This window comes from Mustela putorius, unplaced genomic scaffold, assembly GCF_011764305.1.
Source record: "Mustela putorius furo isolate JIRA1106 unplaced genomic scaffold, ASM1176430v1.1 tig00003834_pilon_pilon_pilon, whole genome shotgun sequence".
NCBI lineage: Eukaryota > Metazoa > Chordata > Mammalia > Carnivora > Mustelidae > Mustela > Mustela putorius.
In genome coordinates, this window is record NW_025421987.1 from 55,164,224 (window position 1) to 55,180,919 (window position 16,696).

Sequence of the window (16,696 nt, forward strand, 5' to 3'; positions counted from 1 at the left end):
AATGGCCAGGTGGGAAGCACAAAGGTCCCACTTCCTTCTTTGAAAATGGGGCAGCTGAGGTTGCAGAGCTCACATGGGATCAGACTGAGGCTGGATATCGCTGCAGATCACATTCTTCTGCTTCTTCCCTTTCCTGCTTCCCACTTACAGCTCCTGAGGGCCAAAGGGGAGCGATTCTTGCCACTCCAACATATGCCTCTTTGGCATACTGATTATTTTAAACTGGTTATTTAAAAACAAAAACAAAAACAAACTACAGACTCAAGGGAAGTTCTGAAACTCAGAAGCTAGCTTTTTGTAAAAGACATTTTAAGGGAAATCTCCATTTTTAAGGGTGTTTCCCTCACTGGAGGAGGGGGATGGCTCTAAATCTTTAGAAACTCCTATCAGTAGAGAATGCACAGATGTAAATCTACAAAACAACTTTACCCTTGTTTACTGTGCTTTTCCTGGTAACCTCTCATAACAGAATCCCCACCCCCAACACCTTCTTTGGTCTTTCACTAAAGATGGTATTTAAGGCGATGCCTTTGGCTATGCCTTTGGTATTTAAGGTGATGCCTTTGGTTACTCAATTTTCTTGGGTTTCTCCTAGGTATACAGGATATATACATGTTATTAAACTTCTGTTTGTTTTTCTCTTGTTAATCTCTCTAATGTCAGGTTAATTATTAGACCAGCCAAAGAAGCTAGAAGGGTAAAAGAACTTTTTCCCTTTCCAACAGGACATTCCCTTCACAAATCACTTGTATAAAGAATTTCCACCTCTTGCTCTGTCAGGAAACTGCATTTCATGATCTTAGAAAAATTATACATTTAGTTCCTGTTTTGAGGGATAACTTATCCTGCTGAGGGTGGATATATACCTTTTACTTATTTATATTTTTTCTAATATCAAGCATAGAGCTTTGCACATGATGAGGTTTGTTGACTTCTAAGTAAAGCCATTTGAACTGATTTTCTTAAATAGGCAACGACCAAAAACTGTACTTTGCCAGCCTGGTGAAATAGGAGAACTAATCCTTCATTTATCAGGGTTTTTTAGAAAGCTTCCCTTTTGTTCCTCCTTGAAATTGTTAGTTTGGGGTTTCCCACATCAAATATTGTCAAGTAAGCCCACCTGAGACCAGGTGCACCGCTTTACTTGACAAGAGGATCTGCCACGGAGCATAAGAACTGTCAACATTATCCTGGCAGCCATTGAGAGTGGCTCCAGGAGAGTCCTCCCCAGCCACCAAATCCAGTCCCTCTGGGAGAACCAGAGCCATTTTGGTTTCGTGAGATAAGTTCCCTTCCTGAGGCCACCCGGGGAATTTTCCCTAGTGACTATTTGGCAAACAAAGGTTCTTATGAGATGGTTAATTCTCTCAAGTGGGCCCCTTACCTCTGAAGGTTACAGTCTTTTTCCTTCCCGGTAAACAACAAGTGTTTGATGATGGATCCTTGTACAGCCATCTGAATGCTTCGGGCACCTCCCTGAAACGGGGAAGATGAATAGTGAGGCATGTGAGGGTTGGGAGCAGGGCTTTACAATTGTGCTGGAACCCCATGGGGCCAACATGACAAAGGAGAACTCTTGGAAATGGATGCCATCTATTCCTTGCAGCCCTTTTCCTGCTGGTATATAGCATCCCTCAGCTGAGCGAAGGGACACCGTACTATGTACGCGGGCTCTGGTCAAATGCCATGGCTGGACCAGAATCTGCAACAACCACCTTCTTTGTGGAACCCTGTAGACTGGCACCTGGGAACATGGGTCCTTCTCCACCCTACCTCTGCCATGCTCCCGCTTCATATCCAGCTTTTATACTTGGAGGATGTCAGGAATTTTTGGCTAGTCCTTGAAATTCTGTGTGACTAGTAATTGAGGACATGAATTACTGAGCTTTTAAACAAGCCAGGAAGGAGCTCCTGGATCTCCTGCCTTCACATCCTCAGGGATACATAGAACTTGGAGAGAAGAGCCAGGAAAACTAGAATTGGGGAGGGCAGGGTGTATCGGGGCGAGGCATGGAGGGAAGGAGGTTGAGACTTTGCTATATCCTGACACTGAGCTATAATTTTAAACAGCCTCTTATCATTTACGGTTAAATTTTAAATTATATGAAACACGCTTCTACAAATGATTATAATGAAAACATATATTCTTATGGATGAGAATAGAAGGACATATGGATAGGGAATATGGAATCAGAATATTTAAAAATTTTTGCCTATTATTACCTTTCCTACTTCCAAAGCAAAAGCCAGGTCAGAAAAAGGATCATGGAAACCGAAATAGGCCTTTTTCCAGTCATAGCTGAAGACTTGCATGGCATTTCCAAAGATGGTCTGCCGTAACTTCTGAGGAGAGGGGAAATAAAGGATTCAAACAAAGATAATTCTTCTTAGACACATTGCTTATCAAACAGCCTTAAGTAAGGTGGTAAACCTGTGGAGGTAGGCCTGTCCCTTTCCTACATTCTGGTTTACGTTTTATCTTATTCCCTGTCTTAACTGTACAGTCTTGTGCAAAAGAGTCACACCAGGTTCACTTAGACTATTTTTTTTTTAAAGAGTTTATTTATTTACTTGAGAGAGAGAGAGAGAACAGTGGGGAGAGGAGCCGAGGGAGAGGGAAAAGCAGACTCCCTGCTGGGCGGGGAGTGCAATGTGGGGCTCAATCCCAGGACCCTGAGATTACGGGGCCACTTAACTGACTGAGCCACCCAGGCACCCCTAGACTCTTTCATCCTGAAGGCTCAGTGTGTCAACTTTGTACCTTGTTGTCCCCATCTGTCTCACCCTCCATTGCCAGCCATCTCTCCTTCATGACTTGCAGTCCACCATGGGCTGCTGCTCTGCCTCTGTGCCTCTTGTCCCTATCTATAGCCTTGACTCTGCAGCCCCTACCCCTCCCATCTTTGAGTCTTTCTCAATTGCTCTAGAAACAAGAAACAGACAGGACTCCGTGTTTCTAGCCTGAGTGCAATATTGATTTAAATGATAAATCATTTAAATAATCACCCAGGGATGCTTGGGTGGCCCGGTGAAGCAGCTGCCTTCGGCTCAGGTCATGATCCCAGCGTCCTGGGATCGAGTCCCACATCAGGCTCCTTGCTCTGCAGGGAGCCTGCTTCTCCCTCTGACTCTGCCTGCCGCTCTGTCTGCCTGTGCTCGCTCTCGCTCGCTCTCTCTCTGACAAATAAATAAAATCTTTAAAATAAATAAATAAATAAATAAATGATACTAAGCAAGCATTCTTTGTTCTTGTGCCCCCAAATCTTTAAGGTTTTCCTGGACACTCTATAGCATGTTGAGATTGGAGAGGGTCTTCTAGAGCTTTCCAGAAAAAAATAAGCCTTTATAAGCCAAACACATGAAAAAAAAGGGAATGCATTCATAATCTGGGCCGTGTTCGTTATTTAGCATGTGATTGGTCCTATGTGGGATATAGATATGTAAAAAGTCCAATATCCCACAACTATATACAAGATAGAATGTGTAAAGTTCTGTAGGTACAAAGTAGCTTGAGAGAACAGAAGAAGGAGAACTTCTGACTGGAGCACTCAAGAAGGCTTCCTGGAAGAGGTAGTATTTGAACTGGGCCAGCAAATGGCATCTAGCACTTATTGAGCATTTTCTATGCACCAGGCACTGGCCTGAGTGCTTTATGTTCATTATGTTTATTTAATTCTTTGAGGTAAGTACTCTTATTATTCCCCCTTTCACCAAGAAGTATTTGACTACGTCTCCCAGCTGGTAGAAACAGCTGGGCTTTGAGTCCATTCCAACATCACTACTCTGCCTTCCCGGCTTTGAGTGGGTATCATCCTATGATTGCTCTCCTTTTTGGTTGACAATCATTATTAAATTGATATCTTTAATTAGCCTGACCTACTCTTTTATACCTTGAAAAATATCTATTTAATAAGGACACTTCATATCACATCTTTAACTGGGAATCAAAATCATTTGCCATATAGAAAAAAATAATGGAAATAAAACAATGTTATTGACTTAGGCTAGAAACCGTTGCCTATGAAATGCCTGACCTCACATTCTTTTTAATTAGAAAAGGAAGTTGGAAGTGTTAAAAGAGGTGTCAACATGTGTACCCCTTACAGAGTCTTTCTCCGGGGTCTCCCAGAGTGAAGAAGGAGCTAATTTTCCCACAAGGTGACTCAGTCTATTTAATGTGCTACTTAATGACACATCCTTAAAAGCACTCATGCTCCAGCAGAGGCACATATCGCACACTTTGGGACAGACCACACAGTGGCCTATTGCCTATAATGGAGGGGAGGCTAGGTGGAGAAGATCGGCAAACACACACATACACACACACACACTCACACACACACACACACACACGTAGAGTACCCAGAGCATCCAGGGAGAGGAGACGTTGTGAAGTGTGCATGTGTATGCACGTATGTGTGTGTTCCAGAACCATGGGGCAGGAAGTCTATGCAAGTTGAGACTGGAAAGTACCACAGGGTGGATCCTGGAAGCCTTCACATTCACACATTCACAGCCTATCACATGCACACATTCACAGCCAGCTGAAGAGTGTGGACAAAAGAACAGGCAGCCATTAGGTCCAGAGCCCGATGGTTTCTAAGAGGCTGGATGCAGGAGAGGAATGGATTTCCCCTTGTTGGACCATGATCTGGTTCTGGAGCTGGAGTTTATTTCCTGGCCATCACTGCTCCCACCATCAAAAGAAAAGACCATCTCTACAAAGAAATAGAGGCAGGTGCATTTTGGGGTAAGCAAGGGCTCAGGAGTGCACTTGAAGAAAAGTGCTATTGCCCTGGTGTCTCAGGGCAACAGCAAGTCAAGGAGAGGGAGCCAAATTGCATAGAGGCTGCTCTTGGAAAACACAGACTCAGTGTACCCCATGGTCAATGGGCCACCCAGGACATCCCCAGGAGAGGCCTGAAAATGAATCCAAGTTCTTCCCTGACATCAGGGCATCCTAGACAGAAGAAAGACTGAGCCCTCCCTACTCCAGGCTTGAGAGCCCATTTCTGCCGCTCACTGACCATGTGCACTTGGACAGACTGCCCATCCTTGCTAAGATTTTCTTTGCTTATCCTGAAATGCACATAATCCTTGCTCAATCCACATAATGACTATTATTGAAAAGGAAGAAGTATGGACAAAGGCTTTAGGAACCACCATGAGTGCTGAGTAAATGCAGGGTGTTACTCTCTCTGTGAACACACAGCCTGTCTCCACTGGGACGCTGTAGGGAAGAAAGTTCCCTCACAGATGAGACAAGAGCCGAGCCTGGCAGGAGGAGGAGAGGGGAAGCCGTGGATAAATGTGGGAGATGAAGACTGTTGGCACTAAGAAGGCTTAGAACTCAAATTCAATTACTGAAACTCTGCAAACTAAACCAAACCAAACCAAACCCTTGTTTCTGTTGCTGGGTACGACTTCCAGCGTGGCGAGTGTGCCTGTCCAGATACAACTCGGGCAGGCCTCTAACAGAGGAGCCGTGGGCTGCTCAGGCCAGACCCACTGGCCCTCGTCACAGTAAAGGTGACTCATCTTACCTCTATAACATTTCCCTTCATAGCAAATCTAACTTATCACAAGATTAACCTGGTGTATTCAATGACAGGCTTATGTCATTGTGTGCCTGGTAAGTAGAAACAAATGGCAAACAGTCCTAATAAATGACTCTAGTGATCGTTACTATTTAACACAATCGAGCACGGTTCACAGTTTCTCTCTTTTCACTTTGTGAGTTTTCAAGGATTTGTAATGAGTACCTTTCTCTCCTGATTGCTGTGATCAGGATAATGATGAGGATCATTATCTCGCACGCTCACACACACACTCACACATACATACTCACACACATGTACACGTTCACACATACACACACGCAGAAAAACACAGAGGTCCTGATCATTCTTCCCAATACATTTAATTTCCTTGCCTTGACTGCCTTGATTCTCTGGTCCCTGGGCTTAGATTTTCCCTGCGGCAACCTTGACCATGCAGATGAGAGCATGTCCACACTGGCCTCCGCCCCCAACGTGAGTTAAAATAACTCTTTTTGAAGCTTCTTTTCTAAATCTGTTCTTGCCTTAGAAACTACCAGCTCATCGCGGAATCAGAGATTTTAGAATTAGTGAGTCCTAAGAAACATCTTTCTCCTAGCCTGTCAAACAGTGGTAGAGTAGACTCTTGGCTTGATCACGTCCAACATGGATCCCTCAGCATCTGGTGCAGAGGCTGGTACATAACAGCTTCACAGTAAGCATTTGCTGAATTTTTTTTAAAAAATCTAATTTGGCCCTTCCATTCTACAATTAAAAAGTTTGGGGTACACAGCCGCTATGTATGTGCCCAAGGTCAGATATTTTGTAAATGGCAACTCCGGGACCCCAGTGCAAGCCTTCCGACTTGTACCAGTAAGAATCCCAGCAGGGAACAGATGGCATGCTTAAGTCAGGGTAATTAACTTGAGGAAAGTTGAAGACAGGAACTGTCTACAAAGATGTGGGCTGCATGTGGGGAAAACACAGTAACTAACGCAGTGTCCCACCGCGAGCAGCACTATCTGCCCTAGACCTGAAGAGTTTCGGGGGCTGGGGAGAGTGACCTGAACCAGGAAGGAGAAAGTCCCAGGGCGAGAACTGCCACAAGAGAGGAGGGAGTCAGCTGGCTCCACAGTGCCTGGTTTCTCTCTCCCTTTCCTCCCTGCAGGCTCCCTCCAGGGGGCTCCCATTGGTCAAACTCAGTAGGAAGCCAGAGGAGGAGGGAGTCCTCCAGGTCAGCTTTGGCAGAAAGCAGGGTGGAGAAGGGTAGAGAGGGTACCTGAGGGGCACACAGTTGATACTCGCTGCCTCATACTGAGATGCCTCTGTGGGAAATTGTCCAGAGCAGTGAATTAATCAGGCAAACATCCCCTGAGTTTCATCTATTGACCAGACTTTATGCTGGGGCACCAGGCTGTGCTTCTCACTTCCAAAAAGCCACCCCCTTGCCTGTTATCCTCCATGGAAGCTTCATTTGTCTGGGTCACCACCAGAATATGTTGATCTCCCAGAGTTACATTTTTAATACGATTGGGCTGGGTGGTATTGCAAACACAGCAGGGGTTGGTTTATTGGCTGCTGACAAAAGAGGCTACAAGAACGTCTCCCAGGCTGGGTTCTGGAGAAGGGCCTGGTTGTGGAGGAGGATGGGAAAGTGCCCTGGAGCGAAGCAGTGTTGGGGGGAGGGGCAGAGAGCACAAGGAAGGATGCTCATGTTCTCTGTAATCCTACCTGGGCCGGCTGCCTTGGCCATCAGTCATTACACCTCATGCACTGTGAGGTGTTTGGTTGGGGGAAGGAAGAAAGCTGTCGTGTTGGAAATGGGTCAACAAAAGTTGAGAAACAGGAGAGCTGGGGAGAGAGAAGGTTCACCTCCACTCCTTTCTTAGCAGATTCCCAGCAAAGAGTGTGTGCTAAAGTCAGGAAGTCCCAGGCACCCCCACCCCAAACAGGGAAGGGAAAAGAGAGAGAATGACAACAAAAGGCACTCTCCAGTGAGTATTGGGATTCAATAGCTCTGATAATTTGCCAGGAGGCTGCACCACCGAAACGTCCATTAGAATTGGTCAAGCTTCCAAAACCACCTCCCTAGAACACACGTATTCAGAATCCCAAGACTCAGCATCTCAAAATCCCAGGGTGTGTTTAATTAATGCTATTGCTATTTAAAAGACACACTATCATCTGGCCCACATAATGGGAATAAGTCCAAAAAAATTTTTTTTTCAAGAGAAAAATCAATTATCTCCACTTCTGGGACTTCCTTAACACTCCATCAACTCCAGTTCAGGCTAGAGTGGTCTGATTCTTTTGTCCCCCAGGCTTTTCCGAAAGCGGGAGAATTACCTTGGAAAAGTCATGGGGGAGGTGTGCAATCACACCATGTTTGTGTTTGGTAGATAAGTGGGGGAATTCAGACTCAGCCTCTCTTGCTTCCACAATATAAAGAGAGACTAGAAGACTTTGGAAACATCTGTGAATCCTTTTTTTTTTTTTTCTGTTTTTAAAATTTCTATGTGTGTTTTTAAAAATAGATTACACGTTCACATGGTTCCAAATTCAGAGTGTACAAAAAGGTACACTGAGAGAAGATTCCCTCCCACCTGCGTCTCCTGCCCCACTCTTTCCCTCCACTGTTACATTCTTTGAAGGCTTCTGGAATTTCTGTAAGCCTATACGGGCCAATACTGATATAGATCCCTGGCCTTTCTCTTTTTTCATAGAAAAGGTAGTCTAATTTCCAGATGCTTGTAAATTCAAAAATGATGGTCCCCATAGAAATTCATTACAGAGCCAGGAAGACATTCTAATTAAAGATGGTTTGTCAAAAACATTATCTTTTCTGGTAAAATACAGTTAGGTGCTCTAACTTCTGGTTCTATGGCACAGCATAAGCCAAACGATCACTAACGCTGGAGATTTGGACAGGATCCCACGTTCATTGCCTGTCTTCATTCCCTGAAAGGCGAGCCACTCACTAGATACGTAAGACACGAGCTAAGGCACCATCTGGGGCTGTGAGGTCCATAAGCAGGTGCAGCATCTCATGAGGGCCTGGCTGATCTATCTTCCTGTGACATCTGGTCTTCGAACAGCAGAGGGAAGGTGGATTAAGGCAGAAAGATTTTTGATAATGAGAAAGAACGGTGGGCCTCCCAGTCCGTTTGTACTGTAAATATGACAGGAAAGAGAGTTGCTCCGTGAAGCCAGTGAGGGTATGCATGATGAAAAGGACTGTGGGGGCTTGGTCCTTACACGTGATGATGTTGTATCTGAGGACCATAAGGAAAGGCTGTATCCAGGGTTGGAAATACTGCAGTTAGGGCCAACTCAAAAAGCAGGTGGAGACTGTGTGGTTTGCCCAGCAGAGGTTCCAAGCCCCACTCATCCCTCTCAGCTGGGACCCTGTGTGCAGTGCACGGGCTGTGGAACTGTATGTACATGGCAGGCCTCCTACAACCAACAAGTGTTACTAGTTTTTGCCCAGGTAACCAGGTGACCAGGCTCATCATCCTGGGTGCTTTCTGCAGCTTGCTCAGGTATAGGGCAGGATGTCCTCAGGAAGAAGTGCTTCTTCCAGTTCTTTTTTTTAGGGCCTGTAGGAAAAGTCTCTGCCCGAGGCTTTAGGATACAGCATGCAAGTTCAAGGGTCAGGGTGAAGGTCCGGAGAAGAAATTGTCCTGAGTCTCACTATGGTTGAGAGAACTATCTTGGAGGCAATCCAGTCGAAGGGATCCCTCACTCTAGCTGTTCCTTTCCCCCTAGCTTGACCCAGGGCTTATCCTCCCCAGTTCCCAATCATGCCTATTTGACCTTGACAGTTGGGCCTTCGGACCATTGCCAAGGTGTTGGCTCCAGCCCTGGCCTGTTTGACCCAATGAGATACTGCTAGTTCACCTGTTAGCTGGGTCTCTGCCTCAGCCCTCTGCCTCCACCCATCAAGTGTGGAATTGAGCAAATGGTCCCCGGGACCAGGAGTTTCCAGATCCACTTGAATAACCTCAGTGTCAGGTTTTTTTCACATCTGCTGGCTCGTTGGCAGCCGCAGAAAACATTTCCTGAGATCAGCTCCTTGAACACCGCTATTTCAGAGAGAAAGAGGACCAGGTCTGGCCCTGGTGCCCCACCTCTCCCTGACCCTGCCAGCAAGGACAGAGCCTGCCTCACCCAGCAACTCGGCTTCCTGTGCAGTTGTTGGCAGCACTCGTCACCTGTCCTATCTTACCTTATATAATGATTTATTTGAACTTAACTCCCTCACTCCCTCAAAGTTAATTGGCAGACCAAGGAAGTGAATAGAGACACTCTCTGAGTTTGGGAATGAAAGATTGTAACATCACCGACGTCCTTGAAAAATAGCATAAATAAGTCATTTTAATTATAGTCTCCTTTTACCAATAACCACCGTCTGTAGTCTTATCTTCGATAATACTCTCCCATGACAGCAGATAAGATTCCCCAGCCCTGTTGTTTGGAGAAGATTACGTTTCCTTTCATGTTTAATTGACAAGCTATACTTACCGTGGCCATTGCTAGGGAGATGGGAAAGCCGCCTGATTTTGAAGAGATGATAGGGAGTTTGGGGATAGAACAAAGGCTACTTGATGGCCAATATCCTTGTCCTTTGGGCTGAGGTATTCCCGTTTCAGCTTCAGTTTCATCAGCAGGTGGGTGGTTGCCTTCGTGATTCTGTGTAAAATACCACCACCAAAAACAAACCAAACAGAGCTGGTGATGTGCTTTTCCCCTCTTCTTTCTTTCTCTCTGAAATAGCGGTGTTCAGAAAATACTGTCTCCCTTTTACAGACATCAGATAAATAGCAGTAAAAGAGGCAGAAAAACCCTTCTGTCTGTGTCAAAGGGGTTTCTCGTAAATTCTACTTGACTGGGAGAGGTTAAATGTAACTATGGAAACATAATTAATGCTATCAAGACATTGACTTGAAATTATGTTTAGAGAAGAATGTAAATGTCACTGTCTCTTGTTTTGAGAAGACAACAATTTATAAACAATGAATCCTTCCAGTCTATACTGGAAGGTCCTCCCCAAGTTGTTCACTTACCACTAATAAGGTCAGATTACCTCCTTTTAATTCTCTTGGATTCCTGCTCCCTAATAAGTGAGTTATAATTTTTTTTTCTTTAAAAAATCCATCTCCTACCTTTAAGGGAAAGAAAATATTTTTGGCTTTTCTTGACTGATTCTTGTGGCGTTTAAATATGTTAGCATCAGGTCTACTTTCAATAATGTTGTGAAACAAATCTGCCCTATCGGTAGCTGAAACATGAAGGAAACGGCCTTCTTTTCTGGATTCCTAGAGGCTAAGATGCTTTCTTATCTCAGAAACACAGCATCCAAATTGCAGACGGCTGTTGGGATATGACACATTCTGTAAATCAAATGGAAAATCTTTGCATTTGTAGTGATGGGTTTCCCTCTCCTTGTATAAAGCGTAACGTGACATTTATTTATTTATTTTTCCTTTCAAAGATTGTTTTATCTTTTGAATATTCTAGTCACCCAAATGGTAGCTATTTCCACTTAATACTTCCAGGACTAAAATGGAAGCATTATCTCCCTGATTCTAATTTAGACTAGGGTTACGAAAGTTTTAGCACAAATAAGGCTTCTGATGACAGGTTACTGGGAGGTAGTTGCTTTAGCGTTACAGTTAAAATATTAATAATTCAGTTGTTTGATCATATCATATATTGATGCCAGGAAAATCCCCTTCCTATTGTGCGCTGTGTTTGTTCAGAGATTGAATTAATATCTGAAATACCAAGTTCGTTACCTTGTAACCTTTCCAGGTTACAGGAGATAAAAAAAAATCTTTCATCTTCTATCGTATAACAGATTTTAAAATACCTAGTAACACCTGAATTCAGTCACCTTTGCCTTATTTGAAAATGATGAAGGAAAACAGTTTTTCAAAAGCTGAATAAAGATGATAGCGACTTTCAAAATTACTTTTCTTCAGCAACACTGAAACACTTGGATGTCAGAATCTAGTGTTATTTCACAAGTGTAAGAACCTTAGATTCTAATATTACTTTTTTCTAAAATAATAACCATATGGCGCTCTTAATGATGAAAAGTACTTAAAAGTAGGAAGAGATTTTTATGAAAAAGGAAAGCACAAGACAAGATTTCAACGAGCTTTCTAGTTTTATGTGTTCACACGTTAAATGCTGGGTGCCTGAGTAACATTATGTGCATAGAATAAATGCAGATTATGCCATTAATGTGATTGTTGGAAGAAGAAACTAGAAGAAAACACATCGGCTTCGAGAAAAGTAATTACCTGAAGAGTTGTGTTATTGGTTCCTAACCTATAAATGAAAGAGAAAACATCAAGTAAATGACTTACTCTATCCCACCCTCAAACCCCCTCAAACCCAATCTTGCTAGCGAAGACTCTCTCCACAAATGGTTATTCCTGAAGCATCTTAAATGTCAGCCTATAATGGGGACTTCTCATGTAGTGAGCATAAAACACCTGAAATCCCTCTGGTTCTAGAGAAACGAGAAAACAAGCACATCATACCTATGACAACTGAAGATTTGCCGCCATTTGTCAAGAAATGAAATTTTCCTGGTTATCTCTTCCAAATCCAGCTCCCAGGAGCATTGCTCCTGTTCCGAGACTTGCATAGTCCTTTGGGGAAGATGGGGAAATTAAGAAGGGAGTTGTTAGGTAGGGAGAGAGAGGTCGGGTGGTGGGGAAGCGAGACGCTGGCTCTGTGGGCTGGGCCAGCTGGAGGGCCGCCCCGACTTGTGACCAAGGAGAGGACACCACACCACACCATCACTGCTCTGGGCTCAGTGTAAGCCCCTGCTATCAGATCATGACTCAACTTTCATCAGAGGTGGAAGACTTTGTGTATTATTGTTCCCTGTAGAGATATCATGAATGTTTAATCCAAGATGCAGATTTATAAACAAAGGATTGCAATTACTTCTCTGTATCAGAACAATTGAGATAACTTAATTGACGAAGGATACCATCCCGGTGGAATGTGATAGTACTTTAAGCTGTCATGCCTCTGTGGAAATGTTTGAGGTACAGAAAGACTTAGCCAAAAGGGGGCGGGGGCAGGTGTAAACACCATCCTGTTGATATCTAAAAACTGTGTCAACTACTGTTGGATCATATGGAGGCCAAGGAAGACACTGGCCAACAGATGTCTGACACAGAGTTTAGTACACAGAAATCTTACACACAGTTTGAAGGACTGATTTGATTTTGTTTCAGGGAGAGGCCCCAAATTCTGTCATGTCCTATTGGCTGAAGGAAATGTAGCCACAATAGCTGGCATAATAAAGAATATTCATTGCTGTAATGGTTAATTTTATGTGTCTTCATGTGAGGTTCCAGAAACCGGTTTTTGGTCAAACACCAATCCCAATGTTGCTGGGAAGGGTTTTTTGGTTTTTGGTTTTTTGGATGTGATTAACATTTAAATGGTAGGTTTTAAGGAAAGTGGGTTATACTCCAAAATGTGGTTGGACCTCAACAAATCACCTGATGGCCTTAAGGAAAGAGACTCAAGTCTCCCAAGGAAGAAGGACTCTGCCTCTAGTCGGCCTTCATATTCAAGAGTACAGTGTTCACTCTTCCCTGAGTCTCCCTGCAAGGGAAGTGCTCTGCACATTTCAGACTTGTTCTCCTTCACAATCACATAAGTCAGTTCCTTACAATAAAGATCTCTCTCTCTCTCTCTCTCTCTCTTTCTCTCTGGAAAGCCTTGAGTAATACAATAGTATTTAACAAAAACAAATACTGACTACCAGTAAAAGTTTTCTTATCTCTTCGGATTTGGTTGAATATCAGAATTGACCCTAAAGAGGTCATTTTTCTCTTTGAACATTTCTGATCAAGAGTTCTGTAAAATTCTGAGAATGCTGAGAAGTCAAGGCAAAGAGGCGACCTGGATTTACTATGACTAGTGTGGTTGGGACTGAGGGGATTGGTTTTATGTAATATGGCAGAGACCCTGAAACACAGCAAGTCACTAGATAGACCACAGGTCGATTTAGGTGTCCATGGTTTACCTTCAGTTTCTTAAATGAACTTCTGGTGGTTATAGAACCATTTCATATTCACAAGCTTCACATATTCACAAACCTCCATCAGATCATATTTTTATTGTAAACGTAACGGGCACAAATAATTCCTTTCTTATCTTCCTTCTCTAACCATAAATCCTCTTTTTTAAAGCCTTATTGTCCCCTTTTATAATTTTATAGTATTTAATATCTACTGGGCACTCCCAGTATAGGAAAAAAAATTATGTGATCCTTGCTCTTAAATAATATAATGATGAGAAATGTCTTGGATTTTGCTATTTAGAAAGTCATGTTAAAAAATAAGTTCTGCATCTGCCATTTAAATTGTTTAACAACTCCAAACCAAGAAAGGAGAAGAGCTAAGAAAACCTTTTTCTTTATCTTTTTTGCTTAAATTTAAATTCAATTAATTAACATATAATGTATTATTGGGTTTCAGGGGTACAGGTCTGTGATTCATCAGCTTTATATAATACCCAGTGCTCATTACTACACGTCTTCCCCAAAGTCCATCACCCAGTTACCCCCTTCCTCCACCCCCTCCCCGCCAGCAACCCTCAGGTTGTTTCCTATGATTCAGAGTCTCTTATGGTTTGTCTCCTTCTCTTCTTTCGTCTTGTTTCATTTTTCCTCTCTTCCCCTATGAGTCTCTGCCTTGTTTCTTAAATGTCACATATCAATGAGATCATAAGAAAGCCCTTTCCTTAAGAATCATTAAATCTGCGTTTTGTTTGTTTGTTTTTGTTGTTTGTGTCTCTGTCCTTCTTTTGAAACAATTCTATAAAGGTAGAAGCATAAATCCCAGCGAACAGACAACTTAACCAGTAAACTGTTCTGTTGCGTTTAATAAACACATTTTGAGTATTTCCTGTATCAGAGGCACTTGGAAGAGCCATGGTGAGTAAGATGAGGTTCCTGCTCTCTCTAGTGGTGGAAACAGACACACAGAGAGAGGAAAATGCTGTGTACACAGGCTCAGCGGGCTATGGGTGCCCAAGACATAGGCAGGAAAGCCGACTGGGTAACAAGGTGGCCTTTGGGCTCAGACGGCTCAGTTTTGAAGCATGGCTTCATCTCCTGGAACTGTATGGCTTTTGGACAAGTTATTTAACCTCTCTGTGCCTCAGTTTATTCATCTGTGAAGTGGGGATACTTTCGTATTTTTACCATATGAAGACTTCAAATCTCTGAGAACAGTATGCCACTCCACTTGTTTAGACCGGACTTATCTCCCCGTTATTTGATCCCCTGAAGTGGAATGCCTGAACCCAACGATATGGTCATTTCCAAAGATTTCTGATACATATTTCAAACTTTCTTCATTGTTGGTGAGCAGCCAACAGCAGCCCTCTTACTCCTTTCACTCTCTAATTGGAATTCATGGTTCTGCTCTTTTAAATAAAGCACTGCCTTTATTTCCTTACCATTCTCTCCCTTTTCGGTTGGATATTGATAAGGGCTCTATAGATGGAAAGGGCTGGCCTTTGGAATACACCAAGAGTCCAGAATGTGATTCAGCCATATCCAGAGGAAACCATGCCGCCTCTTAGGCCATTTTGTCAAGACTCAGAGCAGGAGGCCTGAGTGTAAGAAGTGGGATAGAAAGGAAAGATGGCATGGGGGATCCTGGGCCAGGTCCGAAGAACAGGGCAGGAGAAATATGTGGAATTGGGGATTTTCCTTTTCTACATTCTTAGGCTCTTACTCCTACCTCATGGCATGTGAAGTCATCTAAAGAAAGCTCTTGCTCCCAGGCTGTCCCTGCTGAGGCAAAAAATTGGGGCTGATTATGGAGTCTTGGGCAGTAGTAGGTCTGCAGCAGCTCAAGGCAAGAGCAAGAACAGAGCAGGGACAGTGAGGGAGGGGGAAGATTTTATGGCCATGTAGTGGGGGCAGTGGGTGATGGTAGAGGGTCCGAAATCATTCACCCACGAAGGAAGTGTACTAAGTGTAGAAACCTGTGTCTTAATCCTTTTGCTTTCTTTGTTGATAAATTTGAAAAATAATGCCAGTGATTTCATGAGAAAAGCTAGGATCTATTCCAAACTTGGAAATTAGTATATAAAAATGCAATGTGGTTAACATTTGCTATAGTTTCCCAGAAAGCTATGACTGATCTTTACAATCCTTTACTCAATCAGCATTAGAGTCAAATTTGAAAACCTTGGGCTTACAAGCATTTTGACTAGCTTGCAAAATGATCCCCAACCTTTCTCGTTGCTGTTCTCTTATGATGATGCTTCATAAATAGATATCCAGAAGTAAAATTTTAGAAACTTCTGACTTTTTTTTTTAAACAGAATCTCGTTAGTGTTTAATTAACCTTACCCTTGGAGAGCTCTTCTTTAGGATTAAGTTAAATCCTTTGTGCTTTGATTATCATTCATTTTCCTTAGATCTACTTTCTGTGGAGATGGAAATTTCCCGATGACATTCCTTACTGAAAGAATTCTGCCAATCCCCTGGAAACTAGAAGATGGCTGATACCTTCTCTTTTTGTTCTCGGGTGATGAGATGAGGAGGAGAAAGAGAGTGTTAGGCCCAGTGTCAAATGCTAGGGCCTTCCCGGTGACTTGGTAACCTTGGAAAAGTTAGTCTCTCTGAAATTCATTTGCTGTGGCTCTTTGGCTTAATTCATAAAATCATAATGAATATGACTTATGTGAAAATTCCTAATCTTTAACCAATGTTTTCTTGCCTCCTGTATGTTAAAAACTTTCCTGTAAAACATTTTATCTTTTCATGGCTTTATGTATTTTGAGAGTCACATCATGAGCCTCATGGAGCCAGAAGTCCAAGTCCTAAAGTGAGAAAATCCAGATGTTGGTCCCAACCAGTCCCTCAGTCCACATGGGCTTTGGTTTGTCACTTAGTCACTCATGTGGGGCCCAGTCCTCATCTGGAAGACCTTAAAGGCCAGTGTGGTATAATGGGAAATACATATTTGGTTGTTGTCCCTGGTGTTATGCCCGAGTTTTCGTGTCTGAGAGACCACCAAGGAGCCAACACCGATGCAGTCACACGAGGGTTTATTTGACAAGCTTAAGCGTGGGCCCAAGTATACCCGACACAGCGGAGTAGGGACTTG

At 43.2% G+C, this 16,696-nt stretch overlaps 1 protein-coding gene across 1 annotated transcript in view; it reads right to left on the reverse strand.

The window, feature by feature from the left end:
• Positions 1–12,192, reverse strand: part of MINDY4B (MINDY family member 4B) — a 35,842-nt gene extending 23,650 nt beyond the window's left edge. The window contains exons 1-5 of the mRNA XM_045088165.1: positions 12,086–12,192; positions 11,843–11,870; positions 10,059–10,226; positions 2,224–2,343; positions 1,385–1,476 (exon numbers count right to left, since the gene is read on the reverse strand). Coding sequence (XP_044944100.1) covers positions 1,385–1,476; positions 2,224–2,343; positions 10,059–10,226; positions 11,843–11,870; positions 12,086–12,192 — 515 coding nt within the window. The remainder of the gene's footprint in view (positions 1–1,384; positions 1,477–2,223; positions 2,344–10,058; positions 10,227–11,842; positions 11,871–12,085) is intronic.
• Between the last annotated feature and the right edge of the window lie 4,504 nt (positions 12,193–16,696).